Source organism: Scyliorhinus torazame, chromosome 20 (assembly GCF_047496885.1).
Source record: "Scyliorhinus torazame isolate Kashiwa2021f chromosome 20, sScyTor2.1, whole genome shotgun sequence".
In the NCBI taxonomy this organism is placed as follows: Eukaryota; Metazoa; Chordata; class Chondrichthyes; order Carcharhiniformes; family Scyliorhinidae; genus Scyliorhinus; species Scyliorhinus torazame.
The window spans coordinates 18,244,852-18,261,230 of NC_092726.1; the positions used below are offsets into that span (position 1 = coordinate 18,244,852).

General features: G+C 47.5%; 1 protein-coding gene across 2 annotated transcripts in view; it reads right to left on the reverse strand.

Annotated features, from left to right (window-relative positions):
* LOC140396926 (secreted frizzled-related protein 1-like) overlaps window positions 1-16,379 on the reverse strand; it is a 125,165-nt gene that overhangs the window by 102,334 nt on the left and 6,452 nt on the right. The window contains exon 2 of one of the 2 annotated variants that reach the window (XM_072485859.1): window positions 1,198-1,278. In XM_072485859.1, coding sequence (XP_072341960.1) covers window positions 1,198-1,278 — 81 coding nt within the window. The remainder of the gene's footprint in view (window positions 1-1,197; window positions 1,279-16,379) is intronic. The other variant, XM_072485860.1, reaches the window with a different exon arrangement.

A 16,379-nucleotide genomic window follows, 5' to 3' on the forward strand; every position in this document is an offset into this window, starting at 1 on the left:
CCAACTAGCCCCATTCCCTCTTGCTACCCTCCCATTCTCCCCATTCCCATGGCTTTCCAATGAGATGAGGATCTGGTTCCGTTGGCAAAGAGAGCTGGATGAAAAGACAGTGGCAAGTTCCTGAAGGAAAGAAGTGCGGGTTGGCGAGAGATTTCTCGAGACAGAAGCTGAGGGAGATGTACAGCACAAATTGGAAACATTAGACACAGGAAGAAAGCAGCAAGGAGAAAAGGCTGACAATGTAATAGATAAGAGAAAGCTCAGAGCACCTCCATCATGGAACTCATCAATCTCTTGATGCAACCATGAATCTTTCAAAACTGACATATGAGCTCCAGGAGTAAATATTTCCTGATCCTCAACCATCCCGCATCGAGAGAGCAACATAAATGGAACTTGTCTCAGCTTTTCGGCCTCCAAGCCATACTCTCTGTGCTCCTCATTCCCACACCTGCCCAAGAAGGAACAAATGACTTCCTCTCAGTACTTGGCTAGGTGTTGCTTTGACTCATTTGGGCGTACACTTGTGTCCAAGTCAAGTCCTTGTGAGTTTAAATCTCACCTCAGGATCAGAGCGCTTTACCCCTTGCTGAGGGTGTGCTGCATTATCAGCAGCATTAACCAAGGCTCAGATCCCATATTCAAACGTTATTCTCCAAGATGGAAAGGTTCGGCACACCCCCTTACAGTCTCCCAGTCTTAATGAATCCAGGTTGCTGGCACTGCAATATCTATTAACACATGTAAGAACATGTAAGAATAGCTGTACCAAGGCTCTGACTGGTGAACCTCTGATGATGTGGTTTAGATTCTATCAAAGTCTCCCTAAAGGTAGCACAGTTTGGAACACAGGGTCTTCTGACAGGTGCATCAGCTGGCAGCAAGGCAGTTGCAACAAGGGATCTTCTGTCACCTCAGCTCTCCTGGGAAAGCCTGGGAAACTACAGCCACAGCCCCTGAGCTTCTGAGATGAAATAGACAAACTCCCCTTCATCTACTGGAAATACCATTAGCAACATGGTACAGAAGGCTGAAATTCATCCCACCACCCACCAAAAACAAAATTGAACTCAGAGGGTTCCCCCACACATTTCAAAACCCTCAGTGTCGGCAATTAAGTTGACAGAATAAAACGTATCTGGGAAAAGAGGTTAAACACAGGCTTGATTGGGTCCGTTAATGGTGAACGCAACTTACCAAATTCGCTTGCACAGAGGTGATCCAGAATAATGTCTGTATTCATCTCATTGTCACATGGTGGACATACATCCAATTCTGCTGGAAAGAAGCAGGCAAACAAGGTGGTGAGAAACAGCAACAACTGTTTATTGTCAAGCTAGTTACAACTACAGAATCAATACCTGCACTTAGTGTTTTGAAAGTAGGAAAATGTTCCCATGCTGAACAGAAGTATAAATCGAACAATTAATCAGACTACAAAAGTTGACGCTGAATGAAAAAAAGGAATTCTCCAGAGGAAATAATAGCTTCTTCAAAGAGGTCAAATTAAAGATAGAGTAAATTCTGAAACAGGAGATTACGTAGACTAGGTGAAAGACAACATCAAACCAATCATCCACTGGTTGGATGTGAGCATTACGAATGCTCACATTATTTTATTACTTAGAAAATAGGTTCACCCCGTTTCCAGAGGTCCTCGGTCCCGGTCTGGAGTTCCGAGTGGCAACACCTTACCAAATCTCCAGCTGCTCTTGTCTGCCCAAATGTCGCAGGTTAGCAAGCTATGTGAGCACCAAGGACTACTCTATGTTTAGCCTGTCCAATTCTCAGGGTTTACTGGATAATCACTAGGAGTGACCTCCCTTCCACACCATTCGGGAAGATGACCAACCAACAAATGCAGACAGGGATCTTCGTAATATTTATGGTTTAGGACACCAGGGTGATGTATTTATCCAGCAGACCAACAGAAATGCCTGCATTTATGTAGTGTCTTTAATGATCTTAGGACATCTCAAAGCACTTTGCAGCCAATGAAGTACTATTGATTAGTCACCATTGGTAATGTAGGAAATACGGCCATGACTTTATAATCTGGTTTAATTTACATGGATTGAGGGGCAAATATTGGCCAAGGTACTGGGAAAGCTCTCCTGTGAGGAGGCGAGATGCGGCCTTGGTTTAACTTTTAATGCAAAACATAATACCTCCAATACTGCAAACCTCTCCCAGCACTGCACAAGAATGTCAGCCTAGATTTTCACCCTGTGGTGGGATTGGAAACCGCACACACTTATGACTCAAGCAGGAGTGCTAACTCACGGAACCACATTTCCTCACTGCGAATAGACCAGCAAATTGGGTGAAGCTGAGAGCCCGACATCCGGACTTGGCTCAGACTCAGTGGAACCACACTGTTTGACTGGTATGACAACTTGTGTACACAGGTGGCTCATGCAAGACACTGTTTAATGGTTCCATCAGCTGGAGTGCAGTGAAAGATTGATTGTGCTGCAGTGCTGGATTACAGTTCTCCTGACAGACACTGCTCAGAGCTATTTACGTCACATGCTGATTCAGCAGACGCCAGCCTCTTACTGCACAGTTATTTATTTTACTTGTCGTGTGCAATTTCACAGTGAAAAAGAAGCAAGCCTTGCTTTAATGCTCCCCCACAACCCCCATTGTACCCTCCAGGTGATTACCAGAACACTTTTCTCAACTGACAGAAAAGGTTTTTTATTTTTGGTTCTTCTTTTCAAACCAAAACTTTGGACTTTCTAAAGATTAAGCTTGCCTTTTTTCCCCCTCTAGGTACAGAGGAGGAACATTTCAAATCAGAATGTTCAAAAGACCATTTTAACATGGCTGAACGGAGTGGGATTGGGTGCAGATGGAGAGTCAATGGACAAAATAATTGAAAGTATTTTGGGAAGATGGCCCCAATCCATTGATTTTGGGGTGAACTCAACCCACTCCCAAGAGGGAGGTTGGCATTTCAAGTGCGTCAATGAAGCTGGACGCCTTGGACTTTGTGGATTTAACTTGCTTTGCAGACTGAGAAAAGGCCCCGGCTGAATTCTCCGTTAACTCAGCAGAGGGCAGGCAACAGTCTTGTGCTGGCTGCTACCTTCACCAACTGCACCAGCAGGGATCTGTCAGCATCGTTAATTTTCTAACTAAATTTCCTGAATTTCCATCTAGAAAACCAGACATGATTGACCAGTCCTTCATTCCTCTGTCCTGTAACTGCTCCAAAGTCTCTTTCCCAATCTTCCCTAGACTGCACAAGGAAACCTCCAAGCGCTTGCAATAAGCAAGAGCAGAAACTAATCCAAACCAGCAACTGGATTACCTTGGTGAACATTTGAGTAAGGATCTGTGACGAATGGAGAATTTTAGGAATAGTGGATTACAACTATTGGGCAATGAAAGGGTTAAAAGCCTGGGGTTAGAATGTGTTTGACTGCAGTGGTCATCTTTAAAAAGGAATCCTGTTTTACAGGTCCTGGGAGTTTTTAGGAGCCAGTAGGTGAAATTGACCAAGAGGACTGTGTTTTTCAGTCTTGGCTAATGCACTGTGGTTTGACTGGAGACAGTCCCTGGAGAGTTCATGTCCTTTTAATCCCTGGGGAGGTAATATTTTTTTGGGTTGTGAAGTTAAAGAGTTTAATATTGTATCCATAATAGATTTGTGTTTTAAAATACCAAATCCCTATATTTCGTGCAATCACTCTTGGAATAAAAGATTATTTCCGTACAGTCTTAAAAAATAAACTAAAATATTGCGCTTTTGGTCCGGTATCCTAGCCACTGTTGGGATCGTGGATGGGATTCTCCCGTACCCGGTGGGTTGGGGGTCCCGGCGGGACGGAGTGGCGTGAACCACTCCAGCATCGGGTCGCCCCAAAGGTGTGGAATCCTCCACACCTTTAGTGGCTAGGCCCGCACCTTTAGGGGCTAGGCCCGTCGCGGAGTGGTTGGCGTCCCGCTGGCTGGCGTGGAAGGACTTTGGCACCACGCCAGCCGGGGCCGAAGGGACTCCACCGGCGCGGGTCCACGCATGCACAGGAGCATCAGCGGCTGCTAACGTCATCCCTGCGCATGCTGGGGGGGGGGGTGTCACCTGTGCGTCGGCCATGGCGGAGGCTGATGGTCGGCGTGTAGGAAAAGAATGCCCCCATGGCACAGACCCGCCCGCGGATCGGTGGGCCCCGATCGCAGGCCAGGCCACCGTGGGGGCACCCCTGGGGGTCAGATCGCCCCGCGTGCCCCTCCCAGCCCCCCAAGGATCCCGGTGCTCACCCGCGCTGCCAGGTCCCGAGTTCCATTGATGCCGGCGGGACTGGCATAGAAGCAGCGGGACTTCGGCCCATCGCGGGCCGGAGAATCGCTGGGGTGGGCCCGCCGACCGGTGCGGCGCAATTCCCGCCCCCGCCGAATCTCCGGTGCCGGAGAATTCGGTGGCCGGTGGGGGCGGGATTCACGCCGCACCCCAGCGATTCTCCGACCTGGCGGGGGGTTGGAGAAACCCGCCCCTTGTCTGGGATCCTAATAGATCCAAATCATGTATTTGCTTTATAGGTTTATCTGAAAAGGGCAGCAGGTACAAGCTATTTAATCATAAGCTTACACAGAAATTTGCTTGCTAGAACCACTCGCGGCATCCATCACCAAAACATGTTAGAGGGGAGAGAATGTCCATCATGCCAAGGTATAGCAAGCTGCTTATCCAGGCGTGGGCTGACAAGTGGCAAATTACCTTTGTGCCATACAAGTGTCAGGCAATGACCATCTCCTACAAAAGGATATAACCATCGCCCCATGACATTCAATGGCATTACCATTGCGGACTCCTCTACAACTCAACATCCTGGTGGTTACCATTGATCAGAAACTGAACTGGACTATCCATATTAATATTGTCGCTACCAGGGCAGGTCAAAGGCTAAGAATCCTACGGTAATGCCATTGAATGTCAAGGGGCGATGGTTATATCCTTTTGTAGGAGATGGCCATTGCCTGACACTTGTATGGCACAAAGGTAATTTGCCAATTGTCAGCCCAAGCCTGGATATTGTCCAGGTTTGCTGCATTGGGACATGGACTGCGTCACTATCTGATGAGTTGCGAATGGTGCTGAATAATGTGCAATCATCAGTGAACGTCCCCACTTCTGACCTTATGATGGAAGGGAGGTTATTGATGAAGCAGCTGAAGATGGTTGGGCAAATTCCTGGAACTCCTTTCCTAACAGCACTGTGGGTGTACCACAGTACAAGACCCTGTTTGCTTTCTCATAAGGACAAATATTATCCCATTATGTCATTTGAGAATGAGGAGAGTTCTGCCTGGTGTCCTAGCCAAGATTTAATCCATTGACAACACCTCAAACACACAATATGGTCATTTATCTCACTGCTGTGTGTGGAAGCTTGCTGTCCACCATCTTAATAGTTCTTCAGGCTGTCTGAACTCTGCCAAGCTCACATTTCTTGCTTTGTGAGATTAGGCCAGATTCTGTGGTGGAGGAATCCAGCGTTATCACATTTAGGGATTAAATCAGAAAGCACACACAATTGGAAATCCAGAACTCTCCCTTTCTGCAAGGATACCAAAATTTGTGAAATTAAAAGTTGAGATTTTTGTTATCAATGGTGCGAACATGTGTGAGATTGTGCACTGTGCACATTGGCTGCCACATTTGCAGCAACTATTTAATGAGCTGCTAAATTCTGTGTGGCATTCAGAGGATATGAAAGGTGCTATGTAAATGCAGGATGCTTTCCTTTACATCACACTGTTAGATCATATTCACTAGCATCATCCCCTATACAAAATAACAAGTCCGATGGTGCAGTTTCGAAAATGAAAGGCTGCACCATCTGCTGGCAAGTAAATGGGAACAGGAGGATTTGCAGTAAAGTAAAATCTGTGTGCATATTGGAATCCGCGTCACATTCCCTGAATGATTGGTTTGGTTTCTGACACCTTTACAGAGTTTACGGAGTCACCTTAAAATTTGCATTGCATTTCAAATGACCAGTTTTCCAATGTGGAGGTTGCAATTGTCGATGGCAAAGTGAGATTTTCTTTTTTTTTCCAAATTAGGGGACAATTCATTGTGGCCAATCCACCTGCCCTGCACATCTTTGGGTTGTGGGGCTGAGACCCATGCAAACACGGGGAGAACATGCAAATTCCACACGGCGTGTGACCCGGGGCCAGGATCGAACCCGGGTTCTTGGCGCTGTGAGGCAGCAGTGGTAACCACTGTGCCGCCCCGAAGTGAGATTTTCTTACATTACAACAGTGACTACATATCAGAAACACTTCATTAACTGTGAAGTGCTTTACAATATTCTGAAATTACTGAAGAAGGGGCTGTGCATATGTAAGACGTGCGAAGAGTTCAACGGCCATTTCACACACAATCGAGTTACGAAGCAAAGATATAGGGCTGGATTCTCCGTCGGTGGTATGCACTGTTTCGCCGGCAGCGCACTCTTGCCCACGGATTCCCAATGGTGTGGGGGTGCGCACAATGAGAAACCCCATTGGGTGACTGCCGGGACGGAGAACCCCACTGCCGATGGGGGATGCGCCGCACCAGAAAACGGGTGCAGTGGGACGGAGAATCCCGCCCATTGAATCTGAAAACTATGAACTGTGACCAAACTTGAATCCAATTGAGGCATTCAAAGGCCATTATAATCCACAAGCGTGCAGATTGGTTGGGAATCAGTATTTGAACCTAGAGATCAAACTGGTGATTGGACATGTCCTCCCAGTATCTGATTTACTCATTCATCGTTCAGATGGTGAGTTATTTTGTACAAATGGTGTATTATAATACAGACCCCAACAATCTATATCATTAACACTGGTTGATATTCATCATGCATAATAGTTGCAATATCATTTACCAAAATCTTAACAAAGAAATCTACAAAGTGAAGATCCACGTCAATTATTTACGCATGGTTTAAGTTCCTTCTGATTTAATTCCATTATTCATCAATGATTTTGATGAGGGAACCAAATGTAGTCTTTCCAAATTTGCTGACAATATGAAACTTTTGGTGATGTGTGTGGTGAGGAGAATGTTAAGAGACTTCAAGGTGATTTAGAGAATTTGCGTGGGCAAATACCTGGCAGATGCAATATAACGTGGATAATCGTGAGGCTATCCTTTTCAGATGGAGAAACAGAATGGCAGAGTATTATTAAAATATTGACACACAAGGGACCTGGATGCCCTTGTGCACCAATCACAAAAGCAATTGTGCAGCAAGCAGTTAGGAAGGCAAGTGGTATGTTGGCCTTCATTGCAAGAGAACTTTGAGTAGAGGGGCAAGGATATATAAGTGCAGTTGTTCAGGGTCTTGGTGAGACCACACTTGGGAGTATTGTGTGTAGATTTGGTCTCCTGACCTATAGAAAGGCTGTACTTGCCATAGAGGGAGTGCAGCGACGGTTCACCAGACTGATTCCTGAGATGGCAGGATTGTCATACGAGGACAAATTGGGATTGGTATAGAATGAGAGGACATCTCATTGAAACATACAGAATTCTGACAGGGCTGGATGTTTTATTCTCTGGCTGGGGGAGTGGGGGGGGGGGGGGGGGGGGGGGGCGGGGGCATCTGGAATAAAGGGTCACAGTGTAGGCCATTTAGGACTAAAAGGAGAATAATATTCATAAAGAGGGTGATGAACCTGTGGAACTCTCTACCACTGAAGGTTGTGGAGGCCAAGTCACTGAATGTATTTAAGAAGGAAATAGATCGATTTCTGGACTCTAAAGGTTTCAATGGGCCTGGCGGAAGCAGGGAAGTATGGTGTTGAGATAGATGATCAACCATAATCAAACTGAATGGCAAAACAAGCTTGAATGGCTGCACAGCCTACTGATCCGCCTATCTTCTGTGTTTCTATGATGGGAGAGGAAGTTCCCCACTTCAGAATATTCTGTATCCCTGTGATACGAGGCTATGTTTGAATTTAAATACCAGCCTCATTTCACATCCACTCACTTGCATATTCTGCCCATTACAGCGATCCATCTCTATGCAACAACTCATTAAATGTCATCCACATATCTGCTTCGTACACTACATGAAACAGATGGTTCCCATTGGATTACACAACACATACTATGCCAAAAACAGAGCATGAGTGCATATGTTATCTGAGGCACAACTCCTCGGTGCAACTTTTTTCTCCTCCCGATAAAAGCACCATCTATGGCACACACAAGTGAGGAGAACTGGTATGCAGGCAGAGGACTGAAAAGTAAAAGTATAAGTTTAAATGGCTCCACCCTGCTTGCTGAGTCCATGGTTTCAGGAATCAGAATCCTGTTTCAGGGGTTTTGCTGGTTGTAAACTGCATCAGCACAAAAGGCACACAGTGGCCTTGGGAAGATTTGTTTCTGCATTTGAAGATTGGCAGCCCAAGGGGTGTCCTTGCTGCCTCCCTATATGTTCATCAGTATCTGACAGTGTAGAAGTGGCCACTTGGCCGACAGACCTGTCCAATTATTCCCGCTCCCCTATTCTTTCTCCCCGTTCATGTATTTACTCAATTGTCTTTTGAAAGTTGCCACTGAATCTGTTTCTGCCACCCTTTCAGGCAGAGCATTCTATATCCTACCTCAGTTTGTGCAAAAGACATTTAATCTGGTATCAAAGTTTGGAAAGGATTAATTACTACATTTACTGGTGATGGAATTAATACCAAAGTCGTCACAGTGCTTTCTCCTTGGCTCTCATTGCACTGCTGACTCGGAATCAGAAAAGTGGTGGTTTCAATCCCCCTTCAGAGACTGGAGCCTGTAATATCGGCCGTCACCTCAGTGCAACAGGCCAGAAGACCAGTCTGAGGTGCCATCTTTCAGAGAAGCCGGAAAACCAAGTGTTCTCATGTGGATGTGGGGGGAGTGAAGTAGAGAAGGGAGTAAATACTCTGCTCCTCATTGACCATGAACAGTGTTGGAAAGCCACTTCACCTTCTTACTGAAGATGTCCTCACCTCTCTTCAATTGTCCTCTGTTCGAGTATAATGGCAGAGGCTCCTACAGTGACTGCAGGCACTCCGATAATGACAAATATGCTTCCCGGTGTGCTATCAATGGAGTTTGATAAGCAGTGGAGAGCAATGTCAGAGGGCCTCCGAAAGTCCTGGGTCTTATCAGATCGAAATTGGAAAAGACCTAAGATGGTGAAGGAGCATGGCGAGGTGTTAGCGGGAGTGGAGAAACTTTGACGAGGCATAGTGAGCAAATTGCCGCGTTGGAGGCCGAGATCAAAATCGTAGCCAGCAAGACTAAGTTGTTGAGGGCCAAATCAATGATATTGAGAACCGTTCAAGGAGGTAGAACCTCGGAGTTGTGGGATTATCGCAGGCTCGGCTCCCACTGCGTATTTTTTGCAGATGTTTGGGACGATAATGTGGTGAGGGTAGACAGAAGTTGCCTCCGGAGCTGGACAGGGCTCATAGGACACTCGGGCAGAAGCCCCGACTGAACAAAACCACGGGCAGCTATCATTTGGTTTCACAGCTTTCAGAAGAAGGAATGGCTCCTGGGGTGGGCATCTAGACTGGAAATGGGATGGTAACCTCATTCGGATCTACCAAGATGTTGGAGTTGAGCTGGCAAGAAAGCGGGCGGCCTTCAACAAGGCCAAAACAGTCTTACAGAAGAAGGGAATTGGGGATACAAGAAGGGAGTTTGGTTCAGGGTGGTGTACCCAGCGCAGCTATGTATTACCTACTAGTTGAAAGACTATTATTTTGATGTGTCAGAGGAGTCAGATATATTTGTAAAAAAGCATGGACTTGGTTCAAGTTAACAGCGCTCTGTGAGGTCTTTGATTGTTGTGCGTGAGGAAGGGTGTTGGGACATGCATATATCTGGGATTTTTTGTTCTTGAATGGGATGCGTTTTTTCACAGGATGTTTGTTTATTGGATGAGGTCTAACTGGTACGAGGAGTGTTGTGTTCTTTAATTTTGTTGGAAATATAGGGCTCCCCAGTGGGAATTTGGTTTTTAAAAGGGGACTGGTTTATGTTATGTAAATCCCCGGGATGGAAGCAATGTTTTCCCTTTTTCTTTACCCTGGCTTCCCCCCCTAGCAGTAAAGTTATCACATTAACGGGAGTGTGGTGTGGAGAGGAGCTGCGGTTTTTCAGACCAGGGGCGGGATTCTGCGACTCCCCCGCCGGGTCGGAGAATCGCCGGGGGGGGGGGGGTCGACGTGAATCCCGACCCCGCCGGCTGCCGAATTCTCCGGCACCGGAGATTCGCCGGGGGCGGGAATCGCGTTGCACCGGTCAGCGCCCCCCCCCCCCCCCCCCCCCCCCCAGTGATTCTCCGGCCCGCGATGGGCCGAAGTCCCGCTGCTGTAATGCCGGTCCCACCGGCGTGAATTAAACCACCTCCCTTACCGGCAGGACCAGGCGGCGCAAGCGGGCTCCGGGGTCCTGGCGGGGAGCGGGACGATCTGGCCCCCGGGGGGTGCCCCCACGGTTGCCTGGCCCGCGATCGGGGCCCACCGATCCATGGGCGGGCCTGTGCCGTGTGGGCACTCTTTCCCCTCTGCATCGGCCATAGCCTCCGCGATTGACGACGCGGAGGTGACCCCCCTGCGCATGCATCGGAATGACGTCAGCAGCCGCTGACACACCCGTGCATGTGCAGACTTCCGCCGGCGGAGTCCCTTAGGCCCCGACTGGCGTGGCGCCAAGGCCTTCCACGCCAGTCGGCGGGACTGCAAACACTCCGGCGCGGGCCTAGTCCCTAAAGGTGAGGAATTGGGCCCTAAAGGTGCGGATTTCTCTGCACCTTTTGGGCGGCCTGACGCCGGAGTGGTTCACACCACTCCATCCCGCTGGGACCCCCGCCCAGCCGGGTAGGGGGAATCCCGCTTAGTTTTGTTTTTTTGGGGGTTGGAATTTTCATGTTGTTAATATGTACATTTGGGAGGGGTGTTTGGTCGGGCAGTGGGGGGGGGGGGGGGGGGGGGGGGGGGGGGCGGTTGGCGGGGGGTGATGGTGAAGTGGTGTTAGTTTACTGACTTGTACTTTCTGTGGCTATATTTTCTGGGCAGTTACTTGATGATATCTTTCGGTGGAAATGGCAGACTCTAGGATGAGGCGGGGAGGAGGGACGATTTGGTTGATCACCTGAAATATAAGGGGGTTTGGGGGCCCAGTGAAAAAGTCAAGAGTATTTGTTCACTTACAAGAATCTGTGGGCTGATTTGGTGTTTTTGCAGGAGACCCATTTGCAGCTAAGGGATCAGACCAGATTGCGGAAGAGGTAGGTGAGCCAGGTATTTCATTCAGGTTTTGATTCAGGGGCGGCGATTTTGCTCAACAAATGGGTTCCTTTTTCAGATACCAACACCATGGCGACACCAACGGCAAGTATGTAATGGTCAGCGGGTCCTTTGCGGGAAGGTTGGTAGTATTGGTCAATGTCTATGCTCCATATTGGGACGATATTGGACGGTTGGGGCTGGTTTAGCACAGGGCTAAATAGCTGGCTTTTAAAGCAGACCAAGGCAGGCCAGCAGCACGGTACAATTCCCGTACCAGCCTCCCCAAACAGGCGCCAGAATGTGGCGACTAGGGGCTTTTCACAGTAACTTCATTTGAAGCCTACTTGTGACAATAAGCGATTTTCATTTCATTTCATTTTCATACAGCATTTGTGAGGAGGCTGTTGGCTTCCGTTCCTGATCTGGACATGTATCAACTGGTTTTTGGAGGGGATTTAAACTGTACTTAATCCAAAGTTGGATCGATGTAGACCAAAGTTGTTGGGGCCATTGGGGTAGCTAAGGAGCTGTTAGCTTTTACGGAGCAGGTGGGGGGTGGGGGTGGCAGATCCATGGCAACTTTTACACTGAAGAGATAAGGAATTTTCATTTTTGTCTCAGGTCCACAGGTTTATTCGACGATATATGTTTTTCTGATGGGTAGGTCTCTTTTCCCATGGGTGAGGAAGACTGAGTACTCAGCTCGTCTAATTTTGGACTATGCTCCTCGTTTGTTGGAACTGGTTCTGGAGTTGGGCTTCATTCAATGCCCACTGTGGACGTTGGATGCAGTGCTGTGAGCGGACAAGGGGCTTTGTGGGCATATGTCTTTTGCCATTGAGGAATGTGTTAGGTTCAACATGAGTCTGTCTCATCCTCCACGTTGTGGGAAGCCCTTAGAGTGGTTAATAGAGGGGAGATAATCTCCTATCAGGCGAATCTAGACAGGACTGCAAGGACGGAGTGGCAGAGGCTGGTGGGGGCTGTCCTCGAGGGAGACTACCAGTACTCATGTGATCCTACCCCAGAGCTGCTGGCGAGCAGGAAGAAGCTCCAGATGCAGTTTGGCAGTTTTTTGCCTACAGGAAAGACAGTGAACCAATGCAGCGCTCAAGGAGGGTATGTTACGAATATGGGGAGAACACCAGCAGTCTTTTAGCCCACCAGCTGAGGTGGCAGACAGCTTCTTGGAGGATTTGATTTGATTTATTATTGTCACATGTATTAGTATACAGTGAAAAGTGTTGTTTCTTGCATGCTGTACAAACAACGCATACTGAGATCATTCATACTCGGGATTCGGGTGGCAGCTTGGTCTCCGTCCTGGTTATAGTTAATGTGGCTTTTGAGGCATTGCATGAGAGTCTTTACAGGTCAGGAGGGGAGTTCGGACATGTTGATATTCTTAAATGTGTCCTCCTTTCCGGTGGTGGAGAGGGAGAGAGTTGGAGGCCCTATTAAGTCCTGAGGGGATACTAAAAGGTATTGGAATAATGCAAACAGGTAAAGCTCCCATTTTGATGGGTTTCCTATTGAGTTTAATAAGAGGTTTGCTGGCCAGTTGACACCATTGATGGTGGACATGCTCAATGACTCCTTATCCCGTGATTCGTTGCCCGCCACGCCTTCACAGTCTATCTCTCTTTTTCCGAGGAAGAACAAGGAATGCACAGAATGTGGATCATATCAACCCATATCGCTGTTAAACGCAGACACGAAGCTATTTGCCAAAGTGTTGACCCTGCAACTGGAGCTTGGTCTCCTGAAGGTGATGCGGAAGACCATATAGGCTTCGTTAAAGGTCAGCAATTGTCAGCCAATATATGATGGTTGTTGAATATTGTTCCTTTCCTCTCTCCTGTGCCCGAGCCAGAGATGATTGTATCCAAGGATGCCGCGAAAGCATTTGAAAGGATGGAGTGGGGTTATCTCTTTGGGATACATTTTGTGGGTTAGGTTATTGTCTCGGGCCCGACGGCTAATGTTGGTACTAATGCCTTGAGATCCGGGTACTTTTCTTTGAATAGGTGTACAAGACAGGGGTGTCCACTGTCTCGTTTTTTGTTTGCTTTAGCGATTAAGACTTTGGCCGCTGTGTTGCGGTCTTCCGTTAAGTGGAAAGTGGATGAGGATAAGGCGGTGGGGAGGGGTGCTCATGTGTGATGGTGCATGGGGTGCCTTCATACCCTGACGACCTGCTGATATATTTCACAGATCCAGTCTCCGCTATGGATGAATTAATGAAGCTACTGAGGAGATTTGGATCCTTCTCCGGGTACAAGTTGAATCTGGAAAAGAGAGAATACTTTCCGACAATCCCCTGGGGAGGGGAACCAATCTGGGGCGGGTGTTACCTTTTCATCATGCCAGGTCTAGCTTCTGTTATCTGGGTATCCAGGTGGCCCACGACTAGGCCCTGCTCCACAAATAGATCTGTGCTAGTCTGGTGAGCAAGGCTAAATCCGACTTGTAAAAGTGGAATAGCCTGCCCTTGTCCTTAGCGGGCAGTGTCCAGAGTTTAGGTGCAGCTAAGGTCTCGTTGCCGTTTTCTCCGGCAAGGTTAACGGCCTAGCTGCTGTTTTCATGGCACGGTTTTCTTCGAACCTGGTGTTTGTTTCTGCTCTGAGGACATGAAAGCAATTTAGGCAGCATTTTAGGCTTAGATCCATGTCATTGTTGGCCCCTATCTGTGATAACCACCTATTTATGACGTTGAGCTTAGACTGAACATTAAGGTCATGGGGTCTTGAGAGTTTTGACTCTCTGGAATGGATTTGTTCAGATACCTGCAGATTCGTAATTTTGTGCTGAAGGCCTTTCCGTCATTTCCCTTGGCACCTCCGTCATCCCTGCTGAGGAGGATTCTATCTTTAGGCAGAGTCTGGTGGGGGGAATATTTCAGGTAACTATGGGCAGATCCTGTCAGTGGAGGTGGTCCCGATGGATGGAGTGAAGGCAAAATGGGAGGAGGAACTGAGACCCATTTTGGATGAGGTGTGGTGTGAAGCTCTTCATAGGGTGAGCTCCATGTCCTCCTTTGCATGGCTCAGCCTGATCCAGCTTAAGGTGATACATCGGACTCACTCAAGGCTAGGATCAGTGGTTTCTTTCTGGGGGGTTGATGATAAGTGTGAGCAGTGTTCTCGAGGGCTGGCTAATCACACCCATATGTTCTGGTCGTGTCCCAAGCTGGAAAGCTTTTGGATTTCTTTCTTTAACACCATGTCAGCAATTCTTAACACCGATTTGCAGCTTTGTCCTTTGGTGGCCATTTTTGGGGTGTCGGACTCGCCAGGGCCGAAGGCGGATGCCCTTGTGTTTGCCTTCTTAACATCCCAAAGGAGAGTTCTGCTGGGGTGGAGGTCCTCTATTCCGCCCAGCGCCTTGGAATGGTTTGGTGATCTTATGGAATTTGTGCATCTGGACAATGTCAGGGAGTCGGTTGAGGGGTTCTACCTGAGATGGCAGCCATTGATATCCTTCTTTAAAGAGTTAGTCTCTGTCAGTTGTTGTGGGGTGGGGGGTTAGCTTAGTTTATTGGGACGGGGAGGAAAAGAGGTGTTTTTCGCTTTGGATGGGGTTTATATGGTTGGTTCAGTTTTGGTTACATTGCATTTTTTAACATCTGTCTTTTGTGTTGTTAGTTTGTTATAAATTAAAACCTTTGTAAAAATATTTTTGAAAAAACGAGACCTGGGCAGCCCAAACGACTAGTGTTAAACCTGAAAAGCATGTTCACCTCGAGACTGCAACCATTGAAATGTTTAAATTGCCAATCCCACCTCCTCTATCTGCCCCATTGACCTATCTTCATTAAACTCTGTTCACACTTGGGTTCGGTCTAAGTCCTCTGTTCTTGTGTGTTCGGCCCAAGCTCTCTCTTCCTGTGTGTTAAAATGGAACACGTGGCTTCCCGCCTTATCTAACTTCCAAATGTCTGACAATAATAATGAGACACTTTCTTCCCGAGTTTGATGAGCTGTTAGATTAGCCGCCTTCAATCCTTTATTAAGTACATGCTGCTTATTCTGCATGTCAGCAATCATTAAGCCTTCCTAACGAGACCTTGAAGAAACCCATGGGAGGCTGATGAATATAAACTGACAAGAGTGATGCTGAGGGGTGATTATAGCATTGTTCTCCAAGGACAAGCTGCAAGGTTAAAAGATTAGCAGTTAAGACAGTGGTAGTTTCACAAAGAGTAAGTGGAGCTGAGAGAGAAGGGTTTGTGTAAAGGTGCATTATTGTGTTCGTCACTCAAACCCTTCAGCAGTTGTGCACAAAAATAACAATCCTTGTTCAAAAAATATCGGTCGGAGCTCTCAAGTATATCGGAGTGCATTTAAAATTTAATACTGCACTGCCAAATATAACTTCAAAAAATTGTGTGTGAACAGACAGCACAGAACAGAGCTGTCCCAGTCTGTGTCCGGGTGGCTTCAGAACAGACTTAACAACATAGGGGACTCAGCTGATGGGAAAATAGCACTACAGATTGGTGATGGAGCCTAAACTTCACTTGCTTCTCTTGATGACTTTTCAATACCTAGGGTACGACGATGAACTTGCATTTACATCTTGTCTTTAATGCTGTATGCCCTGCAGCTTTCCCTCCAACACAAAAGGACCCCATGCCCCCCCTTTCTGCCCTATTATCCTTCTTTCACTCTCTCTGTCCTCACTAGTATGACCCTCCCACTCCCTTTTTCCTCCTCATTTTGTGTTGTCATCACATATGGGGCAGGGAAAGGCAGTCAGTGTGTTGTGGATTGTTTGAATGAAGAGGCAGTGACTTTCCTCTGGACTGTAAAACTCCACGATCCAAAGGTTCTCGATGTTCCACCCAAAAGATACCCTCTGCAGGCCCACAACAGATAGGCTCTTCTCACCCCCTCTTGACCCCACCTCTCCCTACCTCTACCCAAAGCCCAAACTGGCAATGTAGCAGCATTTGGAACAGAATGGGTCATTCAGTCCCTCAGGTTGGCGTTGTCATGGCCGATACGCTGTATCTTCCTACCTTTGCCCCATATCCTCAAATACCTTTACCTGACAAAATCTATCCATCTCGGTCTTGAAAGCGCTAATTGTTC